Source organism: Prionailurus viverrinus, chromosome B2, assembly GCF_022837055.1.
Source record: "Prionailurus viverrinus isolate Anna chromosome B2, UM_Priviv_1.0, whole genome shotgun sequence".
Classification (NCBI taxonomy): Eukaryota; Metazoa; Chordata; class Mammalia; order Carnivora; family Felidae; genus Prionailurus; species Prionailurus viverrinus.
Window position 1 is genome coordinate 36,014,176 of NC_062565.1, and position 19,167 is coordinate 36,033,342.

At 50.8% G+C, this 19,167-nt stretch overlaps 1 protein-coding gene across 2 annotated transcripts; it reads right to left on the minus strand.

Moving 5' to 3' along the window:
* Window positions 1-34: 34 nt before the first annotated feature.
* Window positions 35-17,769, minus strand: CCDC167 (coiled-coil domain containing 167). 2 transcript variants are annotated; one of them, XM_047859113.1, is made up of 4 exons: window positions 17,689-17,769; window positions 3,477-3,571; window positions 3,247-3,299; window positions 35-1,596 (listed from the first exon to the last, which is right to left on the minus strand). In XM_047859113.1, the coding sequence occupies exons 1-4, from the start codon at window positions 17,728-17,730 to the stop codon at window positions 1,142-1,144; spliced, it is 645 nt and encodes a 214-aa protein (XP_047715069.1). In that variant the 5' UTR covers window positions 17,731-17,769; the 3' UTR covers window positions 35-1,141. The 2 variants fall into 2 exon arrangements, with proteins under 2 accessions (XP_047715069.1, XP_047715070.1); XM_047859114.1 differs by having other exon boundaries at window positions 1,237-1,601.
* Between the last annotated feature and the right edge of the window lie 1,398 nt (window positions 17,770-19,167).

A 19,167-nucleotide genomic window follows, 5' to 3' on the forward strand; every position in this document is an offset into this window, starting at 1 on the left:
AGGGGAGGAAGCTCTACTTAAGAGGCGGGGAGGAAAGCAGGTTTGTTTAATCAGAGCCTCTACAAGCTCCTGGGCCTCGTGGGCCCTGCTGCTAGAGAAGGGGCCCCACCTAGGAAGAGTCCAGAAATTATGCAGCTCCTGTTGGAAGCAGGGACTGGAGAATGAAAGAACCTACTGCCCAGCAGGGCAGGGAGGCACCTTCCCCCTTACATAAATCACACGGCTCACTCCATGGTAGCACTGTGACAATCCAGGATCAGTCTGTGTGACTAAAATAACAGAGGTGTCAGACCAATTAGTGTCACTAGACCGGAGGGAGAGAGGGAGGGAGAGACGGTTGCACTGACCCCTGGCCAGCCTCCCCTCCATTCTGTGCCTGCACCGGTGGGGGTGGGGGGGGCTGTGCTTGGGGTGAGGTGTGCAGGTGCCGATGGTGCCTCCCTCTCGGCCCAGGGCTAGAGCTGCTCCACCAGCTCCACAGCTCTGGTGCTGGCCTCCTCTAGCCTGCTGTACTTTGGCTCCTTCCTTCACCCTGGCCCCGAGGGTCCTTGATGTCTCACATCCTGAGCTCCTAGGGCAACTCCACTTTCCTAACTGGTGTAGTTTCCAGGCCAAGCCCCTGATCCTTCTGGTTGCCCTACTATGCTCGGCTTTGCTCAGCCTCCCACTCCTGCCCCTCCTGGCCCTGGTGCTGGGAGCAGAGTTGGGGGGTGGCCATGTTTGTTGCTCCTGCCCCCACTCCAGCCAACCCTGCCTGATTTGCTGCCCACTGTCACTGTAAGTCTGGTCATTACCATGGCTCTTGCCGCCTACTCTGCCAGGCCTCACCAGCCCTGCTTGCCTCTTGAAGATGGGTTAACTCTGTGGTCCTGTGGTACCTCCACATGACCACTTCCCTGGTCACCCTTTGCTGCATGGCGTGTGTTTTTTTTTTTCATGCCATAATTACAGGCAGTGACCCTGACTGGAGGGCAAGAAAGTGTGTTTGGTGGGCACGGTGGACTGGTAGTGCAAGGCCTAAGCCCTGGAAATGGCTCCCAGAATAGTTTTGGCTTTTACAATGCTTCCTCCTGTCTCCTTATTCCCCACTTAAGCTGGGGACTCACCTTCGCAACCCTGCCTTCCCCCTCCTTTCTGAGTTCTAAGCTGAACACTTCCCCTTGAACATCTTTTCTTCCTTGATTCCCGAGTGCCACCCCCACTGCCCTCCAGCTGCAGTCAGACCATGACATTTACTCAGCAGACAGAAGCAGCCTGGCTGTTCTTTATTGCCTCTCCCTTGGGCTGAGAGGGGAATCAGCACAAAGTCCTTCTGGAGACCCAGGCCCCACAGCAGGACCAGGAGTGAAGAGGGGCTGGGCTGGCAGCCCTGATCCAGTGTCGGGGCCGGGGAGAAATACGCCTGTACCTTGATTGTCTTGAGGCTTGAAGGGCCTGCTTGGTTGTGACCAGGGGACCAAGGAGGAAACCCGTGCTGACTGTGGAGAAGTCTCAGGCTCACATGGTCCAGTAGGTGTAGATGAGGGTCAGGAGAATAAAGATGGCCACAGAGAGCAGCATGTTCTTCCGGTTCTCCTGCCGAAGCAACTTTAACTCCTTCTCTGGGAGGAAACAGGAGTGGACAGGTAGTTTGGGCCCATATGCTACTCTCCTCTGTCTGCTTCTCTCACAAATGGGCACATACATTGCTCTGAGGGGCAGATGTGTTCCTTCCCAGCTTCTCCACTTCCTTATCTATAAAAATGACTGTCCTTGATCTGCCCAGATTCTCACAACCTTTTGGCTACAGATCCTGGCCCAAAGGAATCCCACCACGCAATGCTGCTCAGCCGTTTCTTCAAACGCAGTGAAAGTTGAGGATGGAGTGTGTGAGGGGGTTATCAGAAAGGCCACACCTGAAAGCCAAGCTAGGTGTTGGCATGGCATCACCAGGTGAGTCCTTTGGGCTGGGGGTGGGGGCTACGTGGTGCTCATCCTTTCAGGTGTTCTCATCTGGTCAACTAGAGACTCGGGGTAGCTGGGACTTTTGGGGCCTGACGCTGGAGCGGGTACAGGGTGGGGCCACACCATCAGGGCTTCCAGTCCTGCCCCCTGCTGGACACCCAGCTAAGCAGGAACCAGGGACACTAAGAGAAAGCAGTTTGTACCCACAAGGTGGTTGGGCTCGCCTCTAGAGGAGGCTAGTCCTATGGCCACACCGAATCCATTCATCCCCTCGTGTGACATGCAGGTGGGTGGTACTGAGGTACCGTACCTCTCAGGGAAATGGGGTTGATGCTGCGGCTGTAAAAATTGCTAGGCTTAAGGGGCACCTGGGTAGTTCAGTTAAGTGTCTGACTTCGGCTCAGGTCATGATTTCACAGTTTGTGAGTTCAAGCTCTGCATCTTGCGCTGTTAGCGCAGAGCTGGCTTCAGATCCTCTGTCTTCCTTTCTCTGCCCTTCCCCGGCTCACTCTCTGTCTCTCAAAAATAAACATTAAAAAAAAAATTGCTGGGCTTGAGGCAAAATGGATATCCCACTCCTACTTGTATAAAAGAGTGGGTGATGTACCTGTAAATCAGCGCTGGGCAGGCCAGACTGAGATTGGGGCCCACGCAGGGGTGTGTATGTGCTTACGGTGTTGATTCAAACTGGTCCCTCTGGGAGGTTCCCTGTCACCTGGACTGTTCTGGGGCTGATTCTTGACCAGGTCTGGTCTCTCGGGGAGGACAGAACAGAGAAGTCTGATGAGCCTCTGTAGACCATGTTCCTCTGAGGTTGGCTGGGGCAGGGTGGGGGTAGGGGTGGTACCAGCCACCCTCCCACTCTGCACCCTACCTGGTTCTACCTGGCTCTGCCCCCAGTGCCCAGAAGATGGCAGCATTGCTCCACCCACAGTAGCCCTTCCTGCTGCCCAAGTGGGAGGTTCATCCTGGGATGGAATGGAGGGGAAGGGGGGCGGGGGTGGTCGGAGAACAGATGTCCCAAGTCTGGGTGGATATGAGAGTCTCTTCTGGACCTGACTACAGCCATTCCCCTTCATCCCACAGAGGAAGAAGAGGCCCGTAGGCCTCTCCATCTCCCCTGGAACAAAGAAACAAACCTGCTCTCCTTCCAGGCTGCTGCGCCTACAGTGGGTTCCTACAGCCTCGGTGGAGGGGCGGGTGGGGGATGGCTCCCTCCCAAAGAACCCTCTCGATCCCCATCACCCGGTGGGCTCCCTGGGCCTGGAGGATGGGGCTGGTACAGGAAGGGAACTTTCTTACCATAGTTAGAGGCTTTGTTCATCAGGCTGTTTTTCTCCTTCTCCAGAGACTTCCTGTAAGGGGAGGAGTATTATGGCTCAAGCCTTTTTCCTTCCCATCTGAGGGGCAGCTGGCACACCGGGGCATGATGGACAAGGAGCCCAAATCTCCAGCGGCAAGGAGTAGGGCAAATGGAAGCTCAGGGCCAGGTCCCCAGGATGAGAATGAGGGGCCAAGGGCAGATGCCTTACCTGGCCTCTGGGCTCAGGTCCGTCCCACAGAGCCTGGAGTTTACAGCTTCCAGGTCTTTCCGACACTGTGACAGCTTCTCCTCCAGCCCATCGATCTGAAACACACAGCACATGGGCAGATAGAGATGGGTGACAGAGCCTTTTAACTTTCAAAACAGTTGGGGTCTTCGGATAGGGAGGAAGGGGCCTCTAGGAGTCTTCTTGGACAGTACCCCGTCCTGCCAGCATCTTTGTTTTGGCGTCCTCTACCTCCACACAGTGCAGCCTGAGCCCCGCTGCAGACAGCTATGGGTGTGGTGCGGTTCCCACAGTTGCCCTGCTTCTCTGGACTAGGCATGGGTGGGGGGCCGTCAGGAGCAATCTCCCTGTCTTCCCAGGATGCATGCCGGCCAGGCTGACAGCAGGAGTGACCTGAGACAGTCCTGGTCTAGGAGGGAACAAGGCACTGCTATGGGAGGCCCTGCCTTTCCCCAGCACTCCACACACACGAGGGATGGGGATTAGACATCTAGGGGCCAAGAAGCAGAGGTATTTCTTGCGTTGACACACTTAAGGTAGTTTTAAGTTGTAAGAATATATATATATTTTCCCATGAGAATCAATAAAAATCACGGACTGTAAAAAAACACAGCTCAAAAACTTGTTTCTGACTTGGTTCTTGTGCAAAAACATTGCCTATCATCAAGGTAGCTATAGCTTGTGGGGCAAAGTAGCTAAGCTCCTCAAAGGCTGGCTGACAAAGGTATCAGTTCCCCCCCCCCCCCTTTTTTTTTAAATTTATTATAGTTTCAGAGTCATGTTCTTGGGGAAATAATGTGAGTTGTAGGAAAATGTTTTCTAAAATACTGGACTGGATCGTTCAAGCCTGACTCCTGGTATCATGTATGTGGCTTTGAAAGTTCATCTCTGTCCATCTGTCTCCAGGTGTCTAATCTGCCACCTCTCTGGGCCCAGGTCTGTTCCTGTACCTCTGCCCTGCTGGAGGCAGCCTAGATTTCGGTGGGTGGGAAGATTCAGAGGGCCCAGTGTCCCTCAGTGGCAGGTGACTGAATAGTGCCTGGGGTCCCATGATGCTCAATTTTCCATCACATCCCTGGAGAGGGATAGCAAATATGACCTCTATATGGGAGGCTGGGATCCCCAATGGGAAGGACTTTTTCGAGGAGTTGGACTGGAGCACCCCTCTCCTTAACTGGTCTCAGCCAGTTCTCTATCCAGTTCCTCCCGGAGAGGCCCCTGCAGAGACAGTGATCAATGATTACAAGTGCGGATCCCAGAGTCCCAGGCAGGTGTTCTGAGGCCTGTGTTAGGAGAGATGCACTTGAAGCCTTCTGCCCCTCTCCCTGGCCAGCACCCATCCCAGCCACTTCTGGGTCAGCCACTTTGCCTTGTCCCAACGCCTAGCTCTAGACATACCATCTATTCCCTTCCCTACAGCCTCAGCCACCTGCCAACTGCAGCTCCAGAGGCAAGGCCCTGTGGGAGGGAGCAACTGAAGAGCCCTGAGTTGATTGCCTGGTTAATTGTGTCATTTCTCTGCTAATGGGCACCAAAGGAAGGACTGTCCTGGGGAACAGCCCCAGCCACGAGCTGGGGCCTGTGCCTTGGGAGGCCGAAGGCTGTCCTGGAACCTGCACTACAGGGAAATAAGCACTGGGCAGTCAGGCTCGGAACAGCAAGAGCGTGACGTGATGGTCAGTGGAGCTGAACGAGAACAGCAGGTGGTGTAGGCCACCATGCAGCCCCCTCTTCCAGCAGCACCCTCAACACACACAGCCCAGCTCCTGGGGCCCTGAGACTTGCTGTTTCCATCCCATGGTGTGCAAACCACAATCAGGGCACCAAATTCCACGCTAGGTCCCAAAGCTTAGTTCTTTTTTTTTTTTTTTTTTTAACGTTTATTTATTTTGGGGACAGAGAGAGACAGAGCATGAATGGGGGAGGGGCAGAGAGAGAGGGAGACACAGAATTGGAAACAGGCTCCAGGCTCTGAGCCATCAGCCCAGAGCCTGACGCGGGGCTCGAACTCACGGACCGCGAGATCGTGACCTGGCTGAAGTCGGACGCTTAACCGACTGCGCCACCCAGGCGCCCCCCAAAGCTTAGTTCTTGAAGTGCTACCTCCTCCACAGGCCTTCTCTGCTGCCCTTGACTGGAGAGGTATCACTTCCTTCCCTTGGCTCTCCTAAGGCTGACTGCACACGATGTCATCCCAGCTACGGGTGTCTAAACCTTACCTTCCTATACTCTGGGAACCCCTAGGGCAGATGTTGTAAACTTGTAGCCCAGGGATCAAGTCTAGCCCAGACTGGCCCATTCCACTTGCAAATGTGACTGTCCGGCTCCTAAGGATGCCTGACTTTGTAGCTCCTATCCTAGAATGGGGGCCGTCTGTCTTCCCTTTGTGATCACCACAAAGCCTGTCCTGCTGCAGTCTTTGTGTTTGTAGCCACGGAGGAAGGACTGCAGTTGAACGTGGATGGGGCCGAGGGGCTACAGATAGATCTAGGCCTCATGTAGAAACTAGAGCCTGAAACCCTCCCTTAGAACTCACTCTTGCGTCAGATGTCTTCCTGCCACTCCTTGGGCCAAGTCCTGGTTCAAATGTCCCCAAGCAGGCTCGGTATTTCCACGCCTAAACATCTCTGGAAGGCTACCGGGTGCCCAAACAAGTGGTAATTGGCCCAGAACAAGACCGGGAACTCACGCTAAGCAAAATCTTTAAATTGAGGTTGGCAAACCACAAGTGGCCAAGCCAATCTGCTGTCATGCTCTGGGCAGGGCGTGTGGAGCTGGCAGTAGGAGGCCTTTATCTGAACAAGCCCAATTTATCTGCAGTTCCACTGAATATCCCCACTTTCATTTACCACTTTTTAATGAGGCTTAAACGGACGAACACAAATCAAGGTTTTAGGGACTCAAGTTCTAACCTCCCTCTATGAATATTTATGTCCTGCTGACAGCTCTCTCTGATTCCCTTCTAAATAGCAAGTTCCCCCCCTTTTTTTTTATAACCCAGCTGCTTGATGTGGGCCGAGTGAGGGGAGGCTGAGACCGTCAGGAAGCTCTTCAGTAGGCCACAAACCTGTCCTCAGAAGGTGACTCTGCTGGCAACCACCCTGCAGCATTTGCTGAAGCAGGAGGCAGCTTTCAAGCAGCTTAATAATGGGTGCAAAGATCCAGGGTGACCTGGCTGCAGAGAAGGCAGGGAGGGAAGGTCAGGACGCAGCTTTTAGTTATGACTGGGGTCAGGAGTGGTGGCTACAGAGTGGGACTGACTCAAGATGGGCCCAGAAGTCGGGGAGAGGACCTAGAAAGTGGGTCTTAAAGGAAGCCTCTCATTGGGTTTTCAGTCAACTCACAATGACACTCTCAAGGTGGATTATTCACCTTGCAGATTCCCCAGTGCAAATCTATAATCCTTGGTTAGCTTTCTCTCTGCTGCCAGGCTAAAGGCAATAGAGGACAATACAGCCAGGACAAGAGAGAGGACAACAGGGTTAGGACCAGAGTAAAGAGATGAATGTCAAGCAGATTCTAGAAACATAGGGTCAGAGCTGGACAAGCAGTTGGGAGTCCAAGTGCCCAGAAACCTGAAATTGTGGTTCCTGAAAAGTGTGGTAGTAAGGAGTGTGGGCTGTGATCAGGTGCCTCAGCTGACTGCTCACTTGCCCTCTAAAGGACTTCCTTAATTCTGCACCTATTATTCATGTGCAAAACAAAGTTAATGTTTCATATTTCAAAAAAAGCTGTTGTCAGAATAAGAGGCAATACATGTAAGGTGCTTAGAATAGTGCCTAAAAGTTAAAGAAGTGTGTGCTGTCACTATTAGCCGAGAATGGCTTTCACTGGATCTTCGGAGAACAAAAAGGAAAGTGAGTTAATGTGAGGTGAGAGTAAGAGGAGGAGACAGAAGTGGGTGGGGTGTGTGATGGAGAGGAATCTCCACTCCTCACTGGCTGGCAGCAGTGGGAAGGGGAGGCCCTCTAGCTGGGATATGGCCATCCTCTGGGTCTGTGGCGGGGTTCGGTGGGGGAGGGGGGGCCTGCAGCACAGACCATCAAAACAGCACTGCCTCTAAAGGCTGGCCCACCACGCTGGCTCAGGACACAGCATGCTGGGAACCTCATGTTCCTGTCTGAGGATGAAGCTGGAAGCGTGGGGCTCTGGAGCCAGCACCAACCTGCTGAGGCTGGGCCCAAGGGTGAGGCCAGAGCAGTGCCTAAGGGCAGAAGAGATTCAGGTGTGGTGTGGGCACAGATGGGCCTCTGAGGAGACATGAAATGGCAGGCGGACCCTGGCAGTTGGAGACCATGTTTGGCCACACCACGGGCCTGGCATCCAGTTAAGCCGAGAGCAGGAATGTGAAGCCCCGGGGACTAAGAAAGGGACTGTCAAAGAGACTGGACTGACTCAAATAGGAAGAGAAGGTTACACTCTGGAGGCCATAGTGTCTCCTAGGACTCCTGCCCAATGGACGATACAGGGTCAACTGGCAAGAAGAGCACGGCTGGCCGGAGGCAAGCTCAGGTACTGAGGCTTTTCTGGAGCTAAAGGGGACAACACTGCTGGCTGTGACTGTCACAGGCAAAGTGGTAACAGCCAGGGGGGACTGAGACAAGGCACCCATTTAGACACAGTGTGGGAGCACAGAGTGGATACTGACGATGTAAAATTACATTAAAAAATACCAAGGGGCGCCTGGGTGGCTGAGGTGGTTAAGTGTCTGACTCCTGATTTCAGCTCAGATCATGTATGATCTCACAATTCGTGAGACTGAACCCCGTGTGGGGCTCCGTGCTGGGCGAGGCGCCTGCCTGGAATTTTCTCTCTCTGCCCTTCTCCTCTCGTGTGTGTTCCCTCTCAAAATAAACATTTAAAAAATGCATTACGTTTGTATTCAGAAGACCAAGTGTCCATTTTCATACAGGGAAAAAGAATATTGTAAGTCTTTGAGATGACGGTCAGCCAGTGAAGCACAGATATAAAGGGACACCAGAAGTCAGAAAGGCGGCGGTGTGAGCTATCATTAGCTGTGACCTCTGGCCCTTCACACAGAGTTGAGGACCTGGAAGTGTGAAAACCTGTGTGCAGCAGTTCAGTGGACAGAGAAGTAGGTGGGGAGTGTGCAGGGTGCCCTGGTAGAAAGTCTGTTCTCATCCCTGAGATGAGACCATGGGGACTATGGGTCTGAGCCCAGGCAGGAAGATGCAGAGGAGGAGGGAAAAAGAAGTATGTAAGGTAGGGAGGCAGAAGGATACAGGAAGGAGTTGAAGGTCCCAGAGGCGGTCCTGGAACCAGGGTCCAGGAAGGGTGTACTTGAACAAGAAAGCCCACAAGTGATTCCATCGCCATCAGGATGAGAACCGCTGTCTTTCTGATGCCCCAAACATGGATTGGGGCATCAGAGCCCAGAGCCTGGGGGGCGGCTTCGAGAGCAGGCAGAGGAGCAGGCTCAGTGAGAAGTTTAGGACCAAGGATTCTCCACAGAGCAGGGGATGTTTCCTGCTCAACAAGGTGAAGATCTGAAGTCAGCCCAGCAGTCAAGGTCAGCAGAGACCAAGTGGGGCCACTGATCCTGTTGGCAGGTGCCAAGGGAAGAAAGGGCTTCTTCATTTCCAGTCCTTGGGGGCAGAGTTCCTGCAGCCTCTTCGTCAAGTGCCCTTCAGATGCGGCCGAGTGCCGTGTGCTCTGTGTGCCGCCCCGGCAGTTCAGGAGCCCTGAGCCAGCTAAGAAAAGCCCCTCTGCCACCTGACTTGGGGAATAACACCTTATTCTCAGAGCTTTCGGGAAGTCTCCCTGGGGTCCTATAACGCCATAAAACCACTGTGTTAAGAGAAACTGTAAAATTCGTCTGAAATCCCGTGAGGCACTTTTTTCAGGAGTGTGGAGCCTCCTGGAATCGAAACCCTGAATAAAGCCTCTTTGGGGACGGTGAACCCGGGTGCCAGCTCACGCATGGGTACCTGCCCAGCACGCTGGTCGGGTCAGGCCCCACAGGGGTGGGGGAGCAGCCCCAGGTCTGGCTGCTGCTGGGCCCTGTGCACAGCTCATATTCTGCTGACAAGCTTGAGCCACAGGCTGCCGCTTCCCTGCTGCAGGTGTTCCTATTGAAGGTGGCTGAATGGTGCTCCCATGAGCATCTTGATGGCCTGGGAGGTGACTCCCTGCCTACCCCAAACCACCGTCTAGGGCCAGGCTTTCTTCTGGGAAAGGGCAGAAAGCACCCTCAGGGCTTAGCTCTGGGTTACAATGCAGATCACTCTACTTTCTGGTTTGGGAAGTTATTTCTGGTTTTCCCAGTCTTGCTCTCAAGAGCTTCTGGCCAGTGACTGACAGAAATGCTAGAATAGGTTAACCTCCGAAGTCAGACAGTGGTCACGGGGCATATCCCACACCTGCCTGGCCAGGTACTTGCTAATAGAGAGCATGGTGTCAGGGTATTAGATGGCACAGCATGAGTCAAAGCAGCTTCTGGAAGCCAAAAGTCCATGCAAAACTAAATCACACTACCAGTAGCAGCCAACACTTCTATAGCATGAGCTATATTCCAGGTTGTTCTGAGCACTTCACTCACGGAATGCTTACAATAACCCTATGAGGTGGTCCCCCCTGTTCAGTGGCCCCCCCCTGTCAGCTGGGAACACGCTCCAAGGCCCCCAGTGGATGCCTGAAACCACAGATACTACTGAACCCTATATATATACATATATGGTGTTTTTTCCTATCTGCACATACCTATGATAAAGTTTAATTTATAAACTAGGCACAGTAAGAGATTAACAATAATAGTAAAACTGTAACAAAAGTTCTGTGAATGGAGTCTCTTTCTCAAAATATCTTACTGTATGTACTGTATTCACCTTTCCTGTGATATGAGATGACAAAATGCCTACGTGATGAGAATGATATGAAGTGAATGACGCAGGCTTTGTAAGGGAGCATTGACCTGCCTGCCACCTTTTGACAATATGTCAGGAGGAGGATCATCTGCTTCCAGACCGAGTTGGCCGCAGGTAACTGACATCACGAGTAAGGGGGATCTCCTGTAATTCACCTTTTGCAGATGAGGAAACTAGGTCATGGAAATGAAGCCATTTGTCCAGGGCTACCCATAGGGGAACTGGGCAGTCGGAGTCTGTGCTGCTAGCTGCTCCCCCCGCCCAACCCCCAACGAAGAAAGCAGAGAGCTACCAGCCCGAAGCCACTCAGCTCCTGGGCGTAACCTCCGCTCCTTGTACCCCAGGCTAGGCAGTCTGAGATGGCTTCGTATATGCTACCGATGTCGGCATCAGCTCTGCAAGGAAGGGACTGTCCCTGTTTGTAGAGGGGAGCAAACTCCCGGTGGGGAGATTTTAAGCAAGGTCATGTAATTGGGAAGTGGCAGAACTGGGGATCTGAATCTGAGTTTTTCTGCTTCAGAGCTTATGCTCCTTCCAATACTGCAAGCTCTTTCTCCAAAATCCCTCATGAAAACATTCATGACAAAGAAGGGTTCTGGGGAACAAAGTCATCCCACATCCCAGTCGAAGCCAATCTAAGCTTGTTGATCTGGCTTCAACAGATTCTCTACTCTGAATAATCTTGTACGAGGGCTTTGCTTGGTCTCTGTCCACGGAACAGATACTCTCGGTGAGGGAAGAACCTGACTGCAATCTGCTTGGAGACAGTAAGACAGGAGCAGAGCGCCTGTCCTCATGTTAAAGGCAATTACCCCCGCCCCCACCTTCCGGCTTCTTGAACATCCCTGGCACCCTCCCCCAGATTGCCTAAACTGCCACAGCACCCTCCAAAATTCACACAAAAAGACCCAGTTTCGAGAAGGAAAAGGTGGGCTAGTTAGCCCTGACAAGTCCTTCTTTCCCCAGTGGGGGGCAAGGCCTTTCTTTTCACTTGCCAATTTACAGCCCTGAAGAGGGTGTCAGTGGCTTCACCTCCAGCCCCAGTGGCCCGGGAACTGGATTTCTGGAATCATTTTCACACATCAGGGAGGCCCTGGGACATTTATTATAATGGGTAAAGAGGCCAGAACACCTGCACAGATGGTCTCTGGCAAGAGCACTGGGGCTTTCCATCTGAGGCCGTCAGACCACACAGCCAAGTCACATGGGGGTCACGGGCCTCGATTTTCTGGGCGACCAGCCTCAAACCCCAAAGGGCCGGTTACCCTGACACCGCTTAAGGGGTGTTTTTCTGTGGAGGTGGCTCAGAAAACAAAAACCTCACCCATGGCTCCCCAAATCATCAGAAGTTTCTCTCCCAGGCTGAGCAGATGAAGACAGTAAACCCTCCCAGTTTTTAATCAACAAACAACTTCCAGGAAAAGCAGACAGCCAAAGGGCTTGTCATTTCTCTGGAGAATCGCCCCCCACCCTGGGTCAGGATCACGAGGGGCCCTGCGGAAGCACACGGCAGCTCTGAGATCCTGTGAGACCTTCTGGCGTGCTGAGCAGCTCTGCGAGGAGAGCCACGTCAGTCCCGGCCTGAGGCCTTCAGCTGTCCCCAGGCCAGAACGCTGTTTGGGGCTTGTTTTCGCTTCTTTCCCCCAGTATATGTTTTTTGATAAATTAGCAAAAGCTTCTTCATCGCTGAAAGGCTCAAAGCACTGTTCAAGAACTGGCATCCACCCCATGCCTTATGAATTCATTAATTAAGATGCTGGCAAACAGCCACTCCACACATGCTGACATCCAGCCGTGTTAGGTAATGAGGTTTTAGTCTCCTGACCCCCGTCAAGTGGAACGGAGCCAGACACGGGCTGCCGAGAGAAATCACCTGCCCAACGGCAACCTGTCGCTTGCGCCTGGCAGCAGGTGAGGCTCATTTAATGGTCAGTGGCCCTTGAACAGTCTCCGCACGCCATGAGCCTCTCTCCCGGCCCCTGGATGGGAGGCGTCCAGCTGCCTGCCCCACCGTGGCCTCCTAACCTCTGACCAGTGAACCACTCAACGGGGCCCAGACGTCAGGGGCGCGGGTTCAAGTGCTTCTTCCAGCCACTCAAGCCAATTCAGTAAATATATATTGATGATCCACTAGGCTGCTTCTTCCCCTTGTCTCAGAAAACCGGTAGGTTCCCCTTAGCCTTGTACACAGCCTATCCTAGTACTGTGTCTTCACCTTTGTGCCGCAGGAGGTAATGAAGGGAGCGTGACCGCAGGCAAGGTTGACCTGCGCGCAGGACTAGGGCAATTGGAGGCTCCTCACCCCTCCCCTGACCTTGGAATGTACGTTCTGCCCACTGTTCCCACAGTGGGAGCTGTTCTAAGGACACAGCCTTGAGAGACCAATGTGTTGTGGAGACCATCTGGACAGCATACGTGACTGAACCCAGTTAAGGCCTCTATACAAACTTAAGATTTGGCAGGCGGGTGTGGAGGTCTACTCACCACCCAGGACAAGCCTCATATGTGAATTCCCTTGCTTATTAATTTTTTTAATGTTTTTATTTATTTTTGAGAGACAGAGAGAGAGAGCGTGAGCAGGGGTGGGGCAGAGAGGGAGACACAGAATCCGAAGCAGGCTCCAGGCTCTGAGCTGTCAGCACAGGGCTCAAACTCACGGACTGCGAGATCACCCAAATCGGGTGCTCAACCCACTAAGCCACCCAGGCGCCCCTGTTCCCTTGCTTATTAAACCTGCCACCTACCAGTCTGGAGTGGCCTGCCCCTTTCTTGTGTCTCTCTCTGCCCTCCAGGTCAGGGGGCTGTTTGCAAACCAACAACTTGGTGCTTCTGCCCCTCTATGCCCGCTGGGAGTTTACAGCAGTGGCTTACATCGAACAAGTAATTACAATGTCAAGGTTCTTTCCTCCTGGTGCTCATCCTGTGTAGGCCATTTTCTCCCCTCAATTTACCAACTCTCCTTACTCCTCAGTGATCCTGACCTCTTTTTCTGGTAAGGATTCCAGTGAATTCTAATGACTCCCATTAACTTTCCTTCCCTATAGCAGATATTATTAGTTGGCCAACCCAACACTGATTCCCAAACCCCTCTTCCTCTGCCCACCTCCATTACAGAGGTTAGAAAAGCTCAACAGGTGCTTTCCCAGACTCACTGCAGCTAGGGGTGGTCATGATCCAGTTCTGGCCAATGAGATGTTCCCGAAGTCAGCTGGAAGACTCCTGGGACAGCTTATGTGTTGCTGATAAAAGGGACAGTGTTGTAGTTCCTTTATCCTTCTTCCTGACTTAAAAGTTGGATATGATGACTGGAGCTGTGGCAGCTACCTTGTGACTATGAGGAAATAGCTAAGAGAATGCAGAAATACCAGCCTTGACTGAGCTTTTGAGCCAGTAAATGCCAGGGGACATTTACCTCCAAATTTGTTAGAGAGAAAAAAGTATATTCCTATTTATTTAGGCCATATAGGTCAGTTTCCTGTACCTTGTAGCAAAAAGTTTCCAAACTGACAGATTTTTGTACTGGGGACCAGATCTAAGCCAGTTATCTCCCTTAAGATGTCAGCTAGGACACCACACATCTATTAAGACCCACTCACTGGCTGTTGAAACATCTAAAGACACCAACCTGAATGGACGGTGTAGCTACAAAAGTACAGTGACCAACAGCTCATTACTGTCAGACATTAAAAAAAAAACCAGAAACAGGTTTTGTCTCAGCCCAAATCCTATCAGTTTAGACTGAAACGCCACCTTTCCCTCCTTCCACACATTAAAATCAATCTCATCTGAATGCTCTCTCATTATGCAGAATTAACTCTCAGAAGCTAAAACTCATAGCCAGTCTTTTCCAACTCTGAGATCTTGGAAAGTAGCAAACGGGTTGGACAAAAAGACCTTAAGAGGAGACACAAGCAGAGGCGGCTAGGAGGTGTCTTGGTTGTCCTGGGAGGTGACGGCCCGGTACAGCCCAGTACAGCTGGCCCAAGCCAGTCTTCGGGTGAGAACCACCAAGCAGGCAGTGGTAATTGCTTCATTACAACAAGTGGAGACTGTTTGCAGGTGCTGAGATCACTCACTTGTGGGGGTTTTATTGCACTCGTCAGATTAACAAACATTTTGATTAAATCACCACTTCACTGGCTCTGAGCACATGACTTTTAATAAGAGGACAATATCCCCCTGCTACTGAATATCAGTGCACATTCAAAACTCAGATCTGCTGGGGGCAACAGAGGAACAGGTGGGGAGACAGCCAGATGCCAAGCTTTTCCTAAGGTGCACAGTTATAGACCTCGAATCTTAGAATATCCAAGCAAAAAGTAACCTTAGAGAACAAGATCACATATGTAAATAAATCAGTATCGACAAGATTAAAAAAAAAAAAAAAAAAAAGGCAAACGTGAGCGGTAAAGACACCAGGAGAGCATATGCCCACCAGATTTGAAACATTTTAGAAACCTGTGTCAGCCAAACAAAAACATCTGTGATCCGTACTGGGATCACGGTCAATGAATTTCTAATCTCCGGTTAAGTTTAAGGCCTTCATGCCACAGAAAAGGAAACTAAAGTCCAAATGTGGGGCCTAAGCCATGATGGAAGGTTGCACAAGGCTACTCGTAAGAGCGCTGTTTGTTGATTACCCACCCTGAGCCAGGCATGAGCTAGGCATTTCACACATTATGGTCTCATGTGAGCCTCGAAACCACACTTGAGGCCAACTGCAATCTGCAACAGAGACTGCAGGCTGTTCACTAAACACACTAGGCCCTTCTTCCACAGTGATGGGGCTGTAGCTGGGCATGCGGCCTCCTGGCCAATGAATGCATTTCCCAGCGCCCCCTTACAGTTAGGTGAGCTCTGGAGTCTTAGCTCGCATCTTTGCCCACCGAAAGTGGGCGCTCTGGGCCCACGACTCTTAAGACAGTGATGTTTATGCTTCCTCTGCTCTCTTTCCCTGCCAGTGGACACATCAACGGGATGTGACTTAGTTTCATTCATGAGGTGAAATTAAGGCACTGAAGAAGGGCAGAGTCACAAGATGAGAGGAATATGGCAGAACCACTACTGCCCTGGTACTCTAGACCAGGGATTGGTAAACTGTCGGCCTGGGGGCCAAATACAGTCCCTGCCTTTTTTCATAAATAAAGTTTTATTGGAACACAGCCACACCCATTAATTCACATATTGTCTATGGCTGCTTTTGTGCTAAGACAGCCTGTCTAAGCATGGTTGATGCTCCTTATTCATGGTAGTTATGGTCTATTACAGTTACTGCCAACAATGAATTAGCAAATACTGAACCAGGTTAGATTCCTGTGAGCCTCTGGTCACAACAGTTTTATCAACTGATCAATACAAAACCTTGTTTTTTGTGTTTCTGTTTAGAGACCTTATTTAATATGTATTATTGATTCATTAACATCGAACTCAGAGCCAACAGCACTATAACTCATCTCTGAACAAAGCTTATCTAACATATATTTTCTCTGGAAGGCAAATACAGCCTTCTTGTGCTTTAGGAAAAGTAGATAGCACTTCGGTGCTACACATGAGGGCCATTTTAAACAACAAAATCACCAACAAAAAGCACAGAGACACAAAGAACATGGCACTACACAGACCACAAAAAAGACACATGTTTACAGCATGAGATGAAACATGAAGGCAGAGCACTGCTTTGTTCGACCTTAGCTGGGCCTCAGGTGACTCCAGTTTTTCACCGGTTTGTGTAGGAATTACTGCAAAAGCATCACAAGTACTGATCTGGGGGTCACGAATACATTTTAGCAAGAAGGCAAATTCACAAAGACAGAATCCGTGAATAATTAGGATCAACTATAGTTGCAGCAGAGACATACGGCCCACAAAGCCTAGAAATGTACTATCTGGCCATTTATAGACAACATCTGCCAATCCCTGCTCTGTCCTACTAGAAAAAAATAAACTTTCTGAAGCCACTGAATTTTTGAATTTCTGTTACAGCAGCCTACTATGTCCTAATGCAGGTTATAAAGTCTATGCTCTTCCCACCACACAGTGCTACCTCATTTTTCCAATCATATTCTCTTCTAGAGGGAGGTTCACATTTCCATCAACCTTTTTTTCGTGCCACGGAGGCTAGTATTTCTCAAGAGGTGGTATAAAAAACCTTCTGCATCGGCATGGGTGTGTGTAGCTGGTTAAAAATGGAGCTTCCTGGGGGTGCCTGGCTGGTTCAGCTGGTAAAGCATTTATTTGGCTTTCAATCTCTGGTTCATGAGTTCAAGCCCCCATTGGGCATGGAGCCTACTTAAAAAAAAAAAAAAAAAAAGCAGATTCTTTGTTGAAAATACACACCCAAGTCCTACTGAATTACTCGGGATAGAAGACGATTCAACTCTCCATTTTTAACAGGCTCGACAAATTATTCTTAATACATTCTAAAGTCTGAGAACTACTTACTGGTAGTAAGTTCAGGAAGACTATTACCCTGTATCTGTCTCTCTCGCACTGGGACAGTAATCTAGGGAACGGTAACCCAGGAGAAACAAGACGCATTAGAGGGCAAATCACCTGTGCTGATTCTCAGCTCCCCCACTGCTTCGACCTGGCCTCAATCTGCAACCTCAGTTTCCCCACCTGTAAAAATCTCCCAGGCCCATAGCGAGGACTGAGAACGCAAATGAAGTACCATGTAGCAGTTAGGTGCTCAATATGCCTCAATCTTCTTTCCCTTCCATACGCAGTCAATTATTTTTAAGCTCTTTGGGAACTTCATCATTCCACAATTCTCTACAAAATCCCACAGATCGCCAAAGTGATTTTCAAGCTACAAGCTTCAGCACCCCAGAGGGAAAACTTCCTATCTCAGGAGACATTTAAGCCATTTAGTAATATAGTAAACGGCATATGGGCCCCCTCACTTCTGCGGGGGTTCCCTCATCCACAGGCATGCTTTTGGGGTCCCCCTCACCTCCCAGTGCCCGCCCCTTTTACGTCCTCTTCAGTTACACGTTTTCACTACGGCCTCCTTATTTCCGTGTCCCGCCCTCTTTGGGGCTTTCCCTTCACCCCCACGTCTCTTTCCCCCTGGAGGTCCCCTCACTTCTGGTGCCCCCTCGGACTTTCCAACTTGCCTTTCCCTCAGCCCGCCCCTCATCTCCGGACACCCCTTCGGACTCTCTACGGCCCCTCACGTCCCTCGCCCGAACCCGCGTCACCCTCACTTTCTCCCCTCACCCCTCCTCCAACCTGGAGCCGGGCCGACCCACTTCCCCGCCGCGGGGAGAAGGCAACGAAAGACCCGGCCCACCCCCCATTTCTCCCCTCACCTCTAGAGCGACGCCCAGATTCTCCCGCTTCTTTTTGGTCATGTTACTCGCAGGGCTCCCCCAGTCATTATTGGACGCACCCACTGGCGGCACTACGCATGAGCAAAAATCGTGCTTCTCCCTCATTGGCCGTGGCGGCGGCGGGGGGCGTGGGGCTGCTGGAGGTCACCATCTTATTGAGGGGCGTGGCCAGCTTGGGGCGGCCATGTTTATGAGGGGCAACCTCTAATTTGAGGTCTCAGGCTAGGGGCGTGGAGAGGATGGCTAGATTGGCCCGTGAGGAGCAATGGCCCACCCTCTAGGGAAGGAGTTGCTCCTTTTCTTTCTAGTTCAAAACCATTTCGCATCTTTTTTCACCGCATTCCATTCTATTTCATTTTATTCTGTTTTTGTTTGTTGTTTTTTTTTTTTTTTTTTTTTGAGAGAGAGAGAGAAAAAGAGAGAGAATCCCAAGCAGCCTCCACACTCAGGCAGAACCCAACGCGGGGCTTGATCCCACGACCCTGGGATCATGACCTGAGCTGAAAAAGAGTTGGATGCTCAACTCACTGAGCACCCAGACACCCGTATTTCATTTTTAAAAAGAGCCGGTGGGAGGTGACTGGGTGGCTTGGTTGGTTAAGCTTCCAACTCTTGATCTCAGCTCAGATCTTGATCTCAGAGTCGTGAGTTCAAGCCCCACATTGGGCTCCATGCTGGGCATGAAGTCTACTTAAAAATAAATAAGTAAATAAACAAACAAAATAAAAAATAAAGTTGGTGGTAGGAGACCTTTTAAGTTTCTTTCATGGCCCATTAATGGATATTGAACTGCAATTTCAAAAATAGTCATAAACATTTTCCCATGTCTTTCAAATCATCATTTGTGATAGCTGTATATATTGCCAGGTAAGTATATACCATTCTTGTATCGGACATTCTTCTATTAGACATTACTTCCAAATAATGCCAAAGGAAACATCTTTGCGTACATAGCTTTGTATGATAAATTCACACAAGTGGAATTTTGGGTCGAAGAGGATGATACCAGAATCAAAGCTCCTTACTTTCTGACTAGTTATCTCTCCACTGGAACCTGTGTTTGTGTGTGTGAATGATAACCCCAGCTCAATGTCTGGGGGGGAAAAGGAAAAATGTTTTCAGATCTGTGTTCTCTTCTTGATAGAGTCATTGAGTGATGGAGCTGGAAGGGACCTGAGATATCATCTCGCCTGGCCGCCTGACTGAGGCCCACAGAGGGAAAGTATAGTAAATCCTGTCTGAACAGGAGGCAGGCTGTTGAGCAGTTGTTTAGAGCAGTTCTCAACACCCAGCACAGGAAAAACTTACTCAAGAACATTGTCCATCAACTGTCAATCAACAGCATTTATTGTCAGAACACTCTTCACAGTATTGGTTCCAATCCCAGAAAAACCAGACTCTGTCTTCCCAATTATCACAGGCACAGGCACAGGGGAGGTGAGAAGAGGGGGAAAAACA

What these genes read in the sequence shown, in the direction of transcription:
- CCDC167 (XM_047859113.1), bottom strand. Translation starts at nt 17,730, where the DNA reads ATGACCAAAAAGAAGCGGGAGAATCTGGGCGTCGCTCTAGAG. An exon ending in ATCTGGGCGTCGCTCTAGAG is followed by an intron (nt 3,572 to 17,688) that starts GTGAGGGGAGAA and finishes TGTGTGTTTCAG; the next exon opens with ATCGATGGGCTGGAGGAGAA. An exon ending in GAACAAAGCCTCTAACTATG is followed by an intron (nt 1,597 to 3,246) that starts GTAAGAAAGTTC and finishes CTCCCAGAGAAG; the next exon opens with GAGTTAAAGTTGCTTCGGCA.